The following is a 17,607-nucleotide window of genomic DNA, read 5'->3' as shown; positions in this document are numbered from 1 at the left end:
CTTTGTGTCTTTAGGACAGAGATAATAATAGCCTACCTAACGTAGCCGTGGTGTGGACCACAGGAGGTCATGCTCTTGAAGGTGTCAGGGCCATGCCTGGCATTTTAAGCACTTAGGAACGGCTGGCGCTCTAGACAGGAAAGCCATGTGGCCTTCCCAATAGTTTCTGAGCCATCGTCTTACCTTCCCTGAAGAGCTGAATGCTGCTCCCCTCTTTTTGTCAGCTTGTCTTCCTTTCTTCCCACTTAGAGCCTTCCTTGACTCAGTAACACGCAGCTGTTTGTTAATCTGATGATGGTTTAGGATAATTTTGGAAGATATGAGTGTGAGGTTCCCTCTCCCCCCCACCCCAGGTATTATTTATTTTCTGGAAGAGCCTGTCTAAACCAAATAAGTTTCTTATTTTTGAGATGTGTTTTCAGGCATTCATTAGTTCAGTAAATATTTATTGAGCTTAGATGAGCTCTGCTCAGCATTGCGGTGAGCTCTGGAAAATAAAACAAAAATTAAAAAAATTGAAAAAGAATGAATGCTTAGCCTAAAATGGGGGGGGGGGGGTGAATCAGCAATAGATAATTGGGAAAAGTGTGTAATAGCTGCCAAATTTAGCTAAGAACTCATTTGACAAGTGTTTTTCCAGTCCTTCTCATACCCGAGGCCTTGTTTTAGGAGTTGGGGATATGAAAGTGAGTAGTTCTCTCTCTTCTGCTACAGGTGTTGGGGGAGCAGGGTCAAACCTGGAGAGTCTGAGAGGGATTAAGGACGACCAACTGCAGTGGGCCAAGCCGGGAAGGGGATGTCAGGCAGGGGGCATGGCGTGGAGAGGCAGATGCTTTTTGGGGGGCAGAGGAGGGGTTGGGAAATGATTAAATGTATTTTAAACATCTAGTTTGAGAAGAGGATAATTTTAATTAAAAAAGCAGAATAACCACATTATAGACGAAAAGTAGGAGCATTTTCCTTGCAATTTACATCACTTCTAAACTTGAACTATTTATGTATAATTTTAGCATAGTATTGTGAACATCTTTTTGCTTGGACTACATGTTTTTTTTTTTTTTTTGTTCTTTTTAGGGCAGAACTCGCGGTGTATGGAGATTCCTGAGGGTCTAATCAGAGCTACAGCTGCTGGCAACAGCCACAGCCACAGCAGGGCTGATCCGAGCCGCATCTCTGACCTACACCACTGCTTACAGCAATGCTGGATCCTAACCCACTGAGCGAGGCCAGGATTGAACCTGTGTCCTCATGGATAATAGTCAGATTCATTTCCGCTGAGCCATGATGGGAACTCTGGCCTATGCATGTTTTGCCTTTTTGCCACCTACATGATCAAATAATGTTCCATTTAGAGAGAATACTACTGTTTAACATTTTGGATTTCTTTCCAAAGAAATTTTTTTTAATAGAACTAATAGCTGTCTGCATTATAAATATTTCTTTTCGTGGATTTTTGTCTTCAGATTTCCAAAGGTGTAATTAATACATTTTAAAAAAATCAGCATTATTTAAGCTCTTGGAGCATTTTACCATATTTAAGCGAGTTTCTTCTTCGTCTTTTTTTTTTTTGTCTTTTTGCCATTTCTAGGGCTGCTCCTTCAGCATATGGAAGTTCCCAGGCTAGGGGTCTAATCTGAGCTGTAGCCACCGGCCTATGCCAGAGCCACAGCAGCTCGGAATCTAAGCCGTGTCTGCAACCTACACCATAGCTCACGGCAATGCCAGATTCTTAACCCACTGATCAAAGCCAGGGATCGAACCAAAACCTCATGGTTCCTAGTCAGATTCGTTAACCACTGAGCCACCGCAGGAGCTCCATTTAAGCCAGTTTCCACTAAATTTGATATGTGAAATCTTCACTCTCATATACCATTACATAATGGCTATAAACACTGAAGACTTAGAAATTTAATTGGCAAAAATGATATTTTAATGTTTTATGAATTAGAAAAATTATTACCTAGGCTGACTATTCCTATAGTTTTATTTTTGGGTTTATTAACTTTTCAATAGCTTGTGGTTTTTAAATTTGTTTACTGTATTTGGACCATTAAAAGTCTATCAGTCTCTTTCCTTTTAAAAAAAAGTCATTTTTCTTTGTCTAATTTGTATCAATAGATGTAAACCCCTAGAAATCACACCCATCAGTCCAAGTTTCCATAAGAAATTAGGAAATCCATGTACCATAAATTCTGTTACTTATCAGAATGCTGCAGCTGAATACAAAGATGGTTAATTGGAACTGCTAATAATGGACATATCGATTATTTAACACCCGAGTGATCTACTGAATATAGAGAAAATTGTATTTGGAACAGTATTATTTAAAAGTGGTTAAAAGTGGTTAATGTGTGTGTGTGTTTGAACCAGTGGAAAATGGTAAACCAGGCCCACTGACCTTGAATTTGTTTTTGTCTTTGTTGTCTGGACCAAGCATATTCATTTCCTTAATCTCTGACTCACAGTTTATCCATAAATTGCAATTTCAAAACTAGGAGTTCCCTTGTGGCATAGCAGGTTAAGGACCTGGTATTGTCTTTGCAGTGGCTCAGGTTATTGCTCTGGTGGCGTGGGTCCAACCCCTGGCCTGAGAACTTCCCCCCATCCACAAAAACCAAAACCTGTTTTAAATTGTCATTAAAAAACTATAGGTTAAACAAATGTTATTTAAAATGTAGGTAAAGTTATTAGGAAAAGTGTTTGTTCAAAATAATAAGGGTATTTTCCTTAAATATTTGTTAAAATAGCAATAAAGTAGATGTCAGCTACCAGTGTTCTGTCAACCTCTGTGGCTGCTTGGTAAACCTAACAGGTAGCATTTGCTTCTGATTATAGAAGTTGTGGAGAGGAAGGGAGGAGTGGCCCCCGTCTGGGGCAGGGCAATTTCCTGTTTGCAGTTCCTTCCTTTTATAGCTTGATAGGCAAGAATGCTATTGTGATACTGCCTGTAAATGGGCCAGGCAGGCTCGCATCTTTGCAGGCTTGTATTTTTGGTGTCTTTAAGCGAGTCTGGATCCCTAATATCATACAGCATTTTCAATTTGGAAATTCTGTTAGTCTTCTGCATATGGGTAGAGCAATATTATGTTTTATTCAGTGTTCAGTGCATGTTTCATTTAGCTGTGGGCTGGAAAAATCAGCTGTTTGCTTTTCATTTGTGGAAGGTTTGTTTCTCAAGTTTAACTGAATAAGTCTTTTCAGTATTTCCCCCCCCCCCCATTCTCCCACTAACAAGTTTCCTCTGTGCTGTAAATAGCCCTCTGATCTATACACACACACACACACACACAATTTAGGACTATATATTTCAGGGCTGATACTATATCTGCTCAGAGCAGCTTACTTACACACTTTTGAATCTTAGTAGTAGCCTTGAAGAGAATATACTTTCTATGTGAAAAGCTTGCGTCCATTTGTTTCATTTGTATACTGAATTAAGGGGATGTACTTTTTTAGTGCTCAGAATTATTCATTTACTTGTTTATTTTCTTTGCCTTTAAGGGAGGGAAATTTGTTTTGTTCCCCACAATAGCTCCGGCATCTAGAACAGTGTCTGACACATCCTAAGTGTTCAAGTAAATACTCGCATGAATGCTTTAATGTTTAGTTGATAAATGTGAAACATTAATAACGTTGACTCTTCCACAATTCTTGAAAATTTAATATGGAGTAATTAAAAAGCTTTAAAGTGCTTAAAGATAAATTATGCAGTCAGTGCTAATTAGAGAAATAACAGCAAGAATCACAGTGTTTTGAGGCATTTATTTCTTTTAAGTTACTGAGTAAAACAAGATGTTTTCCATAGTTATCTAAAATTTTAGAACTGAAAGGATTGGCATATGTACACTGAGGTCTATGGAATGATTGACCAGCGGGGACCTGCTGTCTGACACAGAGAACTTACCCCATATTCTGTGATAATCTATGTGGGAAAAGAATCTGAAAGAGAATAGATGCGTACATGTATAACTGAATCACTTTGTTGCACAGCAGACGTTACCACAACCTTGTGAAGCAACTAAACTTCAATGAAACTTTGAAAAATGAAAAAATAAGGTTTTAGAACTGAAATGGCCTTTGTTGATATATACAAACATTTGAAATCCGTGTTACGGATGATAGTCTTCATTATTATTTCTGTTGTTCTCACTAGGGAAAAATCCTTACTTATGTATATTAAGTAGTTGCCAATCATTTTTTTAACAGTGTTCTTAGACTCTCAAGATACGTTTCAGTAAGAACAAATTCAAAAACTCAGAAAAGAATATTAGAAAAATTTAAATCCATCACATTAAAAAATGTAGCTATACACATTTTTTTTTAATGGAAAAAAATTAGAAAAGAGGCACCTAAAGCCCTGAAGACATTATCTGTTATCCTCATACAACCTGGAAAGTATTTGCAGTGCCTGATGTGAGAGCAGGTGCTTGGCGTCTGGGTTAGTCTACAATTGACATGTCCTGAACATGTTGTCTACCTGGGCCTCACCTGATATTTACATGAGCATGAGCCACCTCTATTCAGTTTTATACAAATATCTGGACAGAACAGGTTCACATTTAGACATGCACCCAGTGCAGAGCTCCAAGCTTCCTAATCAATGAGATATTTACTAGAAATGAGATAATTTGGCTGCTCTTTGGTTTTCACCATGGGAAAATCTGATATTAAATATGTTTGACTGTGTTTATTATTTTCTCTTAGTTTAAAAATAAATATAGGAGTTCCTGTTTTGGCTTGGTGGCTAACAAACCCGACTAGGATCCATGAGCATGCGGGTTCGATCCCTGGCTTCAGTCAATGCGTTAAGGATCTGGTGTTGCCATGAGCCATGGTATAGGTCTGCAGACATGGCTCAGATCCTGAGTTGCCATGGCTTTGGTGTAGGCTGGTGGCTACAACTCCAATTCAACCCCTAGCTTGTGAATCTCCATATGCCGCGAGTGCGGCCCTAAAAAGACCGAAAGGAAAAAAAAAAAAGTCTACAAATAACAAATATTGGAGAGGATATGGCGGAAGGGGAACCCTCGCACACTGTGGGAATTTAAATTGATGCAGCCGCTATGGAAAACAGTGTGGAGGCTCCTTAAAAAACTAAAAGTAGAACTACCATATGACCTAGCGATTTCACTACATATCCAGAAAAAATGAAAACACTGATTCAAAAACATGCATGCATCCGATCAATGTTCATATATTAATAACATAAGAACATAATAACAGCACTATTCGCAATAACCAAGACATGGAAGCAACCCAAGTGCCCATCAGCATAGATTTGGATCAAGAAGAGGTGGTGTACACACACACACACACACACACACACACACACCAGACTATTACTCAGCCATGAAAGAATGAAATACTGCCCTTTGCTGCTTAAATAACCCAGGCAGAGAAAGACAAATATCATATGATATTGCTTATTTGTAAAATTTTAAAAATAATGAATATATATGCAAAATAGAAACAGATTCACAGATATAGGGAACAAATTTATGGTTACTAAAGGGGAGAGGGAAGGGGAAAAAGACAAATTAGGGTTATAGGATAAATAGATATAAATTACTATATATAAAATAGATAAGAAACAGGAATACTGTATAGCATAGGGAATTATAGTCATTATTTTATAATAACAAATAATGGAATATATTCTGCAAGACAAACAAAAAAAACCAAACAAACTGAATCACTATGCTGTATGCCTGAAAAAAAAACCACAAAGGGAAAAAATGTCATACTCTTGGTGCTAAAAAGAAAAATAGGAACCCCTTCTGCACAACCACTGAAATATCTTTGTAAGAAACTGACTAGGAAAAACTCCTGCTGTAGTCCTTCTCTCTCAGATGGAGAATCTGAGCAAGGCCCAGTGTTTTGCCCAGGGTCAAATCCAGTTGGTGAGCCAGAGAGACTAGAACTCACCCCTAAATTCCAGTTGGAGGTATATTCAGTCACAGCATGTAGCTGAGCAGTGCTAGTCTTGACATAATATTGTGTCTAAACCACAATAGTCTGTGGAAGATTCAAAACCAGCAGGTAATATGTTGGCAGTTGAAAAACAATGTGTCAATTACACTAGTCACTCAGTTTCTCCTCCAGGCAGTTTCTGAGCTTTAATTCTGGCTGATGGCGCTAACACTCCCTAACCTTTGCGTACCAGCTGGCTGAAGTGGCAGTTCTCACATGCGCTTTGGTGATGTCCCTGGGTGTCCTAGAGTGCTTCCAAGTGTCAGGAGTGATAGGAGAAGAGGAGAACCAAGGAACGACAAGAAGTAGCTGAGGCTGTTTTTCAGCATGGTGTTTCAAGCTTTTTTTTTTTCCCCCACTGTAATCCACAGTAAGAAACATATTTTACATTGCACCTCAGATCTCTCTCTCTTTCTCTCTCACACACACACACACACACACACACACACATCCCATTCGCATGAATAATTGAAACAAAAGGTTCATGAAACAGTTCTTACTTTACAAATGCATGCCATATACTGATGTTTTATACTTTGTCCTATTTTACTAAAAAAAAAAGTCTATTGAATTGATTTTGCTGCTCACAACCTTTGGAGAATCTGTTTGCTGTGCTTGGATCTGAAAGATACGCGCATGTTTTTTTTAGGGCATCGATTTTGGCACAGAATGTGCAGGTGATTGTGTGGCCCATCTGGGTTAGTCTTCAATTAACAGGAGTGGCTTAAGGAAAATGGAAAGTGTTCTGAACTCCTCAAAGCCTCCTCTCTCTAAATATCAAGATGTACAGCTGGCTCCCACAAGGATTTTCCTTCAGTTGCTACTTGACTATTAGAAAAAGCTGCTGTTTGATTTAAGCCCTCAAATAATACAATTTATCTTTTCATATTGCATGTCCATTTGAATGTTTCCCCCCAAAGTCTCTCCTACACGTCCCCTTCTTCCTGGCCGCCCAAGCATGCTTTTATTCATTTGGGGACAACCTTGAATGAGAAGCCTGTGCTTGGGTCAGCACTGCCTCTCCCCGCCCTCCACTGCCAGGAGCCAGCACTGAGCCTGCCTCTGGGTCTGTTCTGTGACTGCCTGTCCAGTTTAGTTTCTCAAATTTATGCTCGTGGTATGTAATGCCCTATTACTTCATGACATCTAATCTTTAAACCTGAGGTTTATAATGGTTTTTGAATGCACACTTTTAACCTATGGAAATTTGTATTTCAAGATTTTTTTTTTTATTTGACATAGTGAACAAAAGTGGTCCTTTCCCCATTATGGACAGTGAATTAATAAATGAAAAGCCCTTTCCATATGTACCTTCTGAAATTTTAAATAAAGGAGGAGCCAGGTGCATGAGGTTCCTGTTTGTTGTTTTCCTAAGACTCTTCATTCCCCAAATATGGTTGCCATGGCAATAAACAGACCATGACCTTCCTGGCTACTAGGTCCTCATGTTAGCGCCACCCTGCCCCCTCATCGTTCTTAGTTTTCTTCTTCATCCCTCCTCTGTCTCAGCCTTAGTCTTGTTTCCTGGTGCCCACCCCTCTCACTTCCCACAATAGGTGCTTGTAGGGCTTCTGAATTTTTGTTATGGAAAACCAGGCTTTTATGATGAGGACCTAAAGCCAGGGATGTAGTCAGCACCTTCATGGTCAAATAAATAGTCGGGCTAGGAAAGTGTAACTTAAGCCTGAAAGGAGTAAGAGTTGCTGCGGTACCTCAGAGAAGTACCTAATAAAGGAGTAAGTAACATTTGTGGTTCATTGTTTCACATTAATGAGCAGGCAGACAAGCCTTTCCATGTGAAAATACACACTGTAGGATGAATCAGACTTTACAATTCTTTCATGAGTGGGTGTGTGAGTCATTTAGTGGGGACTGTTTGGGGGAATTTGTAAGTTAAAGTGAAAAAAAAAAACCCATAATCCCCTTCTGAGAGAAACTTTTTCTAATGTTTTCTCTATAATTGGCCCATTCCTCCCTCCTCTCCCCCCAATTGTTTATTTTGTCCTTTCTTATTATCCCAACCAGAACTCGGCTTAATTATGGCGTTTCTCACCTCGTCTTGTAATTATGTGCAATGTAATCTACTAGAATCAGCTCTTTGCTAGTACTTGTTTTGCCATCTCTCTCCTGTTAGGATGAGCTCCTTGAGTAAAGAAATGACTGTTACATTTGTATCCTCAACGCCTAATAATAGTGCCTGTCTCTGTTATTGTAAGGAATAAGGAATGAACAAGATAGGGAACAGCCCTGGAGCCAATCCAGATTCCCAGTGGTGACGGATCTTGTGTTCACAGTGTGTAAAAAATGATGCAGACAGACTCCAAGCTCAAGGTCTTCATCACACCACTCCTACCCCCAGGTCTTGCCCGGGACCTCTGTAACCCAGTAGTCAAAGCTGCGGTGCTTTAAATTGGAAATCAACTGCTTGTTAAAACCTATGGGAATGGACCCATCCTGTAGAAAGAATTTAGGGTTATGCTCGAACTCCCTTAATAGTGTTGAAGGGGATTATTGTCTTGGCGTCGGGAAAGCCTTAAATCCCATTAGTTTGAATGTGGTAAAGTGTTTATGTTCTCTTCAGAAATGCCTGAAAATTTGAGAAAATTCTCAGTGTCTGTAGGTGACTCTTAGTTTTGGCAGCAAGCTGCATATTTTGCCAGGAGCCACATTTTAAGTTTTATTGTCTTTCTGGAAACATATCTGTGAAATAATGGAAATAGTGACAAAATATACTTGACATTTTAAAAGTTTCTAAAATCATGTTGTTTACTTGTCTCCAAGTCAGATGTATGAATTAAACAACAACAACAACTTTTATGATATCCTGACATTGGGCTATGACATTATTAATACAAAGTTTAAAAAATATATTAAATTTTATGTATATGTACTGACTGATGACAGTTCTTTACTTCTGAATTCATGGAAGAGGAAATCAGATTTTAGTTGTTGATTAAGGTCCTACTATTACAATAAAAAATTTTGGGATTTACCCAGAATGTGGGCTACTGGATTTCCTTGATAACTCTATTTTAATTTTTTTTTTTTAAGAGGAACAGTAGTTGACCTAGACCTTGAGTTAAATATAAAGACTGCAGGATGAGATGGGGGTGGGGGTGGTGTCTACTCTAGCAATTGAGAGGGTCATTTGCATTTTTCCCATGGGGCCATACAGTGATTCTTGCCACTAAGTGACAGAATAGACAGACGGGGAGTTCCCGTTGTGGCTCAGCCGGTTAGGAACACAACTAGTAGCCATGAGGATGGTGTTTGATCCCTGGCCTCGCTCAGTGGCCATGAGCTGTGATGTAGGTTTTGGACGTGGCATGGATCCCCAGTTGCTGCAGCTGTGGTGTAGGCCAGCAACTGCAACTCTGATTTGACCCCTAGCCTGGGAACTTCCATATGTCTCAGATGTGGCCCTTTAAAAAAAAAAAAAGAAAAAAAAAAGGGCAGACCTTAGACAGGATCTCCCCTTGCCCTGCCTGCCCTCCCCTGCCCTTCCCACCACCTCTGTCTCATTGTACCAGCAGATCCAGAGAAGTTAAGTAGCTTGTCACAAGAGGCAGCACAGGGGGGCCCAAGAAGCCCCTATGTCGTTGACATTCTGGTTCTTCTCCTCTTCATTAGCAGCTCCCTGCCCCTCCACATGTAGACACTCATAGTCCAAGTTCACACCATGTGTGAAAGAACCAGTTACCTCTTTTTTCACATTTTGCTCTTGGCTTTCCTCTGTGTCTGTTACTCACCCACATTCACTCTGTGTAGCTCTCCATCTTCATCTTTGTTTTTTCCCCTACCAGTCTATCTCGTCCCCTTTCCTCTGTTTCTGATCAGGTCTCTTCCTTTGCTGTATTTCCTTCCTTTCGCCCCTCCTTCTATCTTAATTGGCTGGTATATAGAATAGCAATATTGTAATAATTGGAGTTTTTCAGTTACATGTAACAGAAACTGGCTGTGACTTGAACAAGCTCAAAACTTTAGAATGAATTTCCTGGTAGTTTAACCAAAAGGTGGAAGTAAGGGCTCCTGTAGCCTTCCCTGTTTAATAAGCTCTTTATTCATTTTAGTAGGAAACAGTCCCTTCGGACTGTTTCATTTGTTCATTCTGTCACTGAACAAATCATTATTGAGCACATATGCCAGATATTCTTTTCGGTTCTAAGAATATAGCAGTGAAAAGGAGAGATAAAAATCCCTGTCCTCATAGAGCTTATCTTCTGCTGGGGGAGACAGACAAATAAAAGGTTGGCAATAATGCTGTGTGGTGGGTGGGCTAGTGTTTGGCTGGCTACTTCAGCCTAGAAGTTCAGAGAAGCTGTCGTTGAGGTGATTAACAGTTAAGCTGATAAAGAGGAAGAACTATTTTTCTTCCTTCCTTCCTTTCTTTTTCTTTTTTGGCCTCCCCTGTGGCATATGGAAGTTCCCAGGCCAGGGATAGAATCAGAGCCAGAGCTTTGACCTATGCCACAGCTGTAGCAACACCGGATCCTTAACCGTCTGTGTTGGAGCAGGGATCAAACCTGCATCCCAGTGCTCCAGAGACACTGCTGATCCTATTGTTCCACAGTGGGAACTCTGGGATAACATTTCTAATATTGGTTCTCAACCATAATTATGTATCAGAAATACCCTTGGACAAGACCTGTCATATCTGGCAAATCAGACTCTCATGGGAAAGAAATCAGGGCATCCATATCTTAAACAGCTTTAAAGGTTTTTCTGAGGGATATCTGAAGTTGGGATCCCCTGGCGTGGAAGCTCTGAAATAACCTAGGAGAGATGATTCATGAAGCCAGGAACATTTGTACCCTTACTTGGTGCAGTCCATGGTGCTTGATACAGTAACTGCTGAAGAAGAAATTAATTGCCTCTCTGTAGAATCATGGGAAATCACCTGCTCATCTCCTTCTTTTCCTTTTTTCCTTTTCCTCGTTTTCTTTGGAAGTCTTGCAGCTGCTCAAAAGAGAGGGGTGAGAAATAGCTGACCGGGGTGAAGGGCGGGGGATGTTTTCTGGAAGCAGCGAAGCTACCTGCAGTAGTGAGTGAGAAGAAGAGAGAAATTTCTCGTAGCTGAAGGGAAGGCGGATGGACTTCCTATATATTATGTATTAGGTTTGTATGCAGTAGATCTGTGGGTTGGATTTAAGTCACTTAAGTTGAAGTTTCCTTCACTTGTTTTAGTTCTACTTTGTGAAATTAGTAAAAGTATTTAGGGAATGTGGTTACTCCTAAAAAAAAATTATGTACATTTAAGAATGATAAATCCTGTTATGTTCTTCGAGGGTACTGACTGTCACGTGGCATATATTTGAACACTTTGCCCTAATGCACGGTAAAATTGCTACAGAATCCTTTCTGCAAACACCTGACGGGGTGGGCAAAGCTCTTGTTTCTCCTGCTTTCTCTAAGCAACAACTCTTTGTAAATACTGGAAGAGAACAACCAGTTCCTTGTTCGTGTTCATTGTTGGTTTTCTATTCTTGAGTCATTTCAAAGAACAGCAGCTTACAAGTTACTATGAGATTCTAGGTTTGAGATTTAGTTCCCATGCTGTGTGGCTTGTGTCTTAGAAATCTTCTATTTGAAAAAGAGTAAGATGACTGTATTCAAAAACAAAAAAGCTTTTTTGTTTTGGTTCCTCAGGTATATTCTCTAGTTACTAAACTGAGTACAATGGAGCATCTGGTCTACCTCCTCTCCTAGGAGAGCTTTGGCTGCCATGAGTTGCCATAGTCACGGGAAGCGAGCCACACTTTCGTCTTACTGCTCTCCCACCCGGGTTGGGTTCCATGCCTGGCCGGTTTGGCTGTCTTCCTTTTGTGTATATGCAGAAAGTTTTTGACCTTTCTCATTCACTTTTCTTCCCAATTATCTCACTCTATTTACATTAGGAAAATCTTTTTCCTACCATATTTGCCCTGCCTCCCATTGCCTCGGATTTGAAATCAGTCTTAATCAAAAGGCCAAATATCAAGGGAAGTGATGCATTTTGAAGTTGAATTAGATATAATAAAGTACCAATCAGACATTCGAAATAATTCAAGCTTCACTTTAGAGTCATTGTAAACATGTTCATTGATCACTTCATGTTTTTCTAACCTAGGCTTTCTCCAAGCACTAACATTGAGAAAAGATAATTTGAAAAGCAAACACACTTATTTAATTATTTAGTTTTAGTTTTTGAAATAACATAATATGGAATATATAATCATTTTTGGACCAAGCTACAAGACTAACAACCATAAAATTTTGTCTTTGGGAAACCATTTCCAGAAATCTAAATACTAGCTTTTACAAATAAGCTTTTGGAATAGAACTCATTTGCAAGTTAAAGACTTTCTGTAATGGTTATAGGTGGTAAGAGGACTTAAACACTGATTCTTGATCTTTTACAGTGGATCTGTCATCCGCATCTTCATTCTAAGTGAAGTTATGGGTCTTGCCATCTAAGTTTGATCAAATTCAATCCTTGGTTTAAAGAACATACTTGTTTGACTTTTAAAAACCTTTCTCTCTCTCTTTTTTTTTTTTAAGGGCTGCACCTGTGGTACATGGAAGTTCCTAGGTTAGGGGTCAAGTCGGAGCTGTAGCTGCAGGCCTACACCACAGCCACAACAACACTGGATCCTTAACCCACTGAGCGAGGCCAGGGATCAAACCTGCGTCCTCATGGATATGAGTCGGGTTCGTTACTGCTAAGCCACAATGGGAACTCCCTAAATGTTTCTTTCTTAATTTGAAAGGTTTATTTATTTATTTATTTATGTTATAAACGAAAACTCATACTATACCCAGAGGTAAGCAGTGAAACTCAGCAGGAGGAATTTTTAATATGAAATCATTTCATTAGAGAGTATGCATTATTCAAGCGATATTCTAGAGTGAGTGTATTTTTGTGTTTTATGCAGAGGCTGCCTTCTGAAGATGAAAGATATATGAAATACCAGGTTATATTTGTCTGTGTGTTGTAATGTAACAGCCTTGTACTCAGCTTGTGTGAGACTAGGGCCTCAGTTTTTCTTGGGATTAAATATTTTCTCCTTTTCCTTTTTAAAGAGTCCCTCTGGACTGCTGTGTGCTGAGAACATTGATTTAGTGTTTCCTTGGTTTGCTTAATGAGGGCTGGGCTAGTTCACTGAGATCTAACGAGCACGGCAAGGTCTATTTTGAACATGAGCTTTCTTCAGGCAAGAGAGGGCTGTGGCACTGAGACGCTGCTAGCAAGAGATGTATGTTTGATGTGGCTGCAGCTGTCAGCTTTGGAAGGACATCTTTTCAGGCTGATTATGAAAACTCTGGTTCCCATCAAATTAGATGGGAAGACACACATAGGTATTGCTGTCTGCAGTTCTCCGAAGTTGCCCATCAAAGAGCTCCCACTGACTTCTCTCTTATGACACCTCTGAGAGTAGGGGAGAGAGTATTTCTGTTTTTAACTAATTCTCTTGTAATTAGAATAAAGTCCACTGCTTCCTCACGAATCTCAAATCCCAAGTTCAAATTCAAATGTGAAGAGATAACACATGAGAGGAGTACAGAGCAGACATGACCTTAACCAAAATGTACAGTCATTTCTAGACCTCGTTCTCATGAGGATGCCAGGTGGTTGTTAAGTATTTTGGGGCAGAAATAAGCCATGGAGATAGAGAACTGACATGAGGGTTTGCCTCTCTTTGATAATTAGTGTTGCCTCCATGTTGTTAAGCAGATGCTTTGTCTAATACTCTGCAGGCCTTGTAATCTATGGTTTGTAACAGACTCAAACTTGAAGAACAGGAAGAATGACTTACCTTCTTTTACAAAGTGTTCAAAGGCTAGGAGACAAAATGCATGCATTCTTGCTCCGTTTTAATTAGACGTGTGGCATAAACTTAGACTGAATAATGCAAGTTGTTTTAAATATTCCGTTCCATTTCTGGCTTGTAATTAGACGTACCTATCTAATCTGTGATTGTTTAACCCTGAATATTTTTATTTCCGTAAGCAGTTAGAACAAAAGTAGAATCAGTTGTGCATTTGGGAAATGTTTGCCTTTTTCCTATTTTTAAATTTTATTTTAAAGTTGAATGCAGATGTTGTTTTCTCCGTCACTGGTTATAATGGGAGGAAATGATTAAGAAGAAAAAATGTTGCTAAAAATAAAAAAATAAGCATTTTGTTTATGCTAAAATATGACTATTAAGACTTAATGCTGTCTTCAGGAAAAAGCAGCCTATAAATTAAGTGTTCTGACACTTAAGAAGTCTGAGAACTGGGGAGGGGAGTTCCCGCTGTGGCTCAGTGGAAACGAATGTGACTAGCCACCATGAGGAGGCAGGTTCAATCCCTCGCCTTGCTCAGTGGTTTAAGGATCCTGTGTTGCCATGAGCTGTGCTGTAGGTCACAGACGCGTCTCAGATTTGGCGTTGTTGTGGCTGTGGCATAGGCTGGCAGCTATGATTCAGCCCCTAGCCTGGGAGCCTCCATGTGCTGTGGGTGTGGCCCTAAAAAGCCAAAAAAAAAAAAAAAAAAAGAAGAAGAAGAAGTCTGAGAACCAAACTCTTGGGAGCCAAGGAAGAGACCTTAACAATTTTATGCTTCAATTCTTTGCAGTTTCTCACCTCACAGTGTGCTTTTATAGATGTTTGTCCCATGGACTTCTGTGGTTTATTTTTTGTAGATAAGTGGTAATTGCTTTCCTCTCCTAAACACAGACCCAACCTGGTAATTTTATTCTTTTGTTTGTGAGAAGTTCAGGTAAGGAGAAATGAGTACAATATCACCTCTCTTCTGGTTACTTTGTTGGAGAGAGATGTGGGCCATCTCAGGGATCTTTTGATATTTTGACAATGGCTTGGTAGAAGCCAGTGCATTTGCTTTATGGTTGTTGATACAAAGGCACCAGGAGACAGAGGAGCCCATTGGAACTGAGAGTGGCATCAACATCTGTACGTTAAAAGGAGAGGGTTGGACTAGATGATGGTCTGTCTGCGTGTTACGGCTTTGGTATGTACAGTCATGAGGGATGTTTATGGCTTTAGGGCTAAGGTGTCAGAAACGGTAGCACTTGTGGGTCCAGACTCACGTGGAGACAGACGGGAAAGGAGAAGAAAAAAATACTTGGGGGTCAAAGTATTTTTCCTGTGGTCCTTTCCTATAGAAACTCAATGTGTCAGATATACTTCTGAGCAGTTTACCTACGTCAGTCACTTGATCTTCCCTACAAACAGCCAATGAAGCGGTCACAGTATTGCCTTCACTTCAGGAGATGGAAGCACAGAGAATTAATGTGATGGAGCCCATGAGGGAAGAGCCTGGATCTGAACCCAGGCAGCTTGGCTGTGGACTTGGAGTGCCTAGCCCCCACTGCACTGTCACCTGCTCTCTAGGTAGAGGATCAGTATTCCATGACTGTATCATGCTTGTCCTCACATAAAATACTCTCCCTTCACCATCTCTTCATGCAGCCGTTGAATGTTTTTTGAGTGTGTGCTGTGTGCCAGGCACAGTGATGAGTCCTTCAGATGGAGAAGAGACAGAGATCCTGCAGAAGGAGTTACAAGCCTAGCTAGGGAGGCAGACTAAAATAACCCCTGAAGTGTGTGATGGCAAACCAGGCTAAGAGTTTGAAGGAGAAGGGCGCAAGCTTTGGGAACGTAAGGCAGGGGGGCCTGATCTCCTCCAGTTGCCAAAGAAGGCGGCCCTATCAAGGTGACTTGTGCTGTGGTGCCAAGGAAGGGAAGGGGAGGCCACCTAAATGCTACCACAATGCCAGGACTATCTCCCAGCCCCCTTTAGAGCCCTTGTTCTCCATATCTTTAAGTCCCATAAAGACATTGCAGGCTTTTCTGGTGTCCCTGTATGTGCACAGGTTCCTATGCAGATTATAAGCATTAAGTGAGTACATATTGATCTTTGGTGACTGTGGCCCCTTCTACCTCCTGCTTCCTACCTTTTGTCTGTTGGGAGTGGCCAAGTGTAGCTTCAGAACAGATACGGGGACGTGGGAGAGCAAACGTCTGGGTCAGGTAGTATGACTGGCTCTCAGAATACTTCCTAGAAGCTAATACAGAACATTTATCTAGAGCTCTTACGCTTGAAATCAGTCTCTTTTTTACTTTCTCTTTTAATACATCATTGAAGAATTGTCTCTACATATCTAGTTTGATGCTTTCATATAACTGGGATCAGAAAGTTAATTTCACTGGCTCCTCTGGACGTTACCACTAAAGTTGTAGTGACACATTAAAAAAATCTCATTTACTAATTATTAAATAAACTGAATTAACCTTCTAGGGCAGATACACTTGTACATTACCGGGTTAAAGTAGTCATTCGCTAAACATATGCGTGTTTACGCAGCATCTGCCTGACAGGATGCTTTGTAGGGCTTATAGAGGGTGCGGTGCTTGGTTACTGCACTTAAGGAGCTACCTGCTTTGGTATAAAGGAAAATAATCACAACAGAGCCATGAGGGGCCCGTCAGGGAGTGGCTGGGGGCTCCTGCGGGGAGCTTGGCTGCCTGACTCCACTGCACCCTGGCTGTGTGACCTGGAGGCAGCTGATTCTCCTCATTTGACACAGAAAATGGAAATGGGTATGATAATGGAACCAGCCTTGGCGTGATTGTGGGTTAATGAGCCGAATTATCAAAGTGCTCAGAATAGTGCCTGGCGCATGTAGTGTACCATATAACTTTCTGTTTTTATTATTGTCTTTATCATGGTCATTATCACTCTCGCAGTCCCTAAAGAGTAAGAGGAGGGTTTCGAGCAGAGGAAGAAAGGCATCTTGGAGGTGGTATTGGAGTTACAGGTTAATGAAGAAGGAAGATTTTAACAGGCAGAGAGGGCGTGGAGAGGACTCCAGAAGAAACCTCAGATGCTGGAGGGTGTCAGGTATGATTAGGGGATGGTGAGGTGATGGGGTTCATTCAGGCAAAAACGACAAATTCACCTGGAAAGGTGGGTTAGGACCTCATTTTGGTGAAGGGCTGGCAGTCTGGCTGGGCTTTCTGAGCAGGACTGAGTCTCAGAGCCCCACTCTCAGTTACTAGAGGTGGCAGGAAGTGGAGACAGAGAGACATGGTGTGAGTGTGTGGTGAGAAGGTTTGAAATAAGGTGATGATAATACCAAAGAAAGGTCAAGTCATATTTGCCTGAAAATTAATGACAGTTACAATTCAAGGCTCCTCATGTGCTCATTTGACACAGAAAATGGGGGGGGGGTTTGTAAAATTTGAAAAGATATTTGTATCCTGTGCTTCTTTACCCAAAAGATACATTTCGGTTTCCCAAACTTAGTTTACTTCATTATTGAAAGAGACTGTGGGAGTTCCTGTCGTGGCACAGTGGTTAACGAATCTGACTAGGAACCATGAGGTTGAGGGTTTGATTCCTGGCCTTGCTCCGTGGGTTAAGGATCTGGTGTTGCCATGAGCTGTGGTGTAGGTTGCAGACGTGGCTCGGATCTGGCGTTGCTGTAGCTCTGGCGTAGGCCGGTGGCTATAGCTCCGATTGGACCCCTAGCCTGGGAACCTCCATATGCCGCGGGAGAGTGGCCCTAGAAAAGGCAAAAAGACAAAAAAAAAAAAAAGAAAGAGAGAGAGACTGTGGAGGAAGAATTACTGTGTAGGAGTTCCCTTGTGGCTCAGC

At 40.8% G+C, this 17,607-nt stretch overlaps 1 protein-coding gene across 16 annotated transcripts in view; it reads left to right on the top strand.

Moving 5' to 3' along the window:
* The window catches only part of CDC14A (cell division cycle 14A), a 169,172-nt gene that overhangs the window by 37,404 nt on the left and 114,161 nt on the right, over positions 1-17,607 (top strand). The window contains exon 1 of one of the 16 annotated variants that reach the window (XM_047785190.1): positions 16,256-16,550. The exons of the other annotated variants lie outside the window; for them this stretch is intronic. Within the exon in view, the coding sequence (XP_047641146.1) occupies positions 16,424-16,550 (127 nt within the window). The 5' untranslated portion in view covers positions 16,256-16,423. Of the gene's footprint in view, positions 1-16,255; positions 16,551-17,607 lie in introns of those variants that run through there. 16 annotated transcript variants of the gene reach the window in all.

Source organism: Phacochoerus africanus, chromosome 6, assembly GCF_016906955.1.
Source record: "Phacochoerus africanus isolate WHEZ1 chromosome 6, ROS_Pafr_v1, whole genome shotgun sequence".
NCBI classification, from domain to species: Eukaryota; Metazoa; Chordata; class Mammalia; order Artiodactyla; family Suidae; genus Phacochoerus; species Phacochoerus africanus.
The sequence above is the reverse complement of the archived record's forward strand: the minus strand, read 5'-3'. Positions and strand labels throughout refer to the sequence as shown.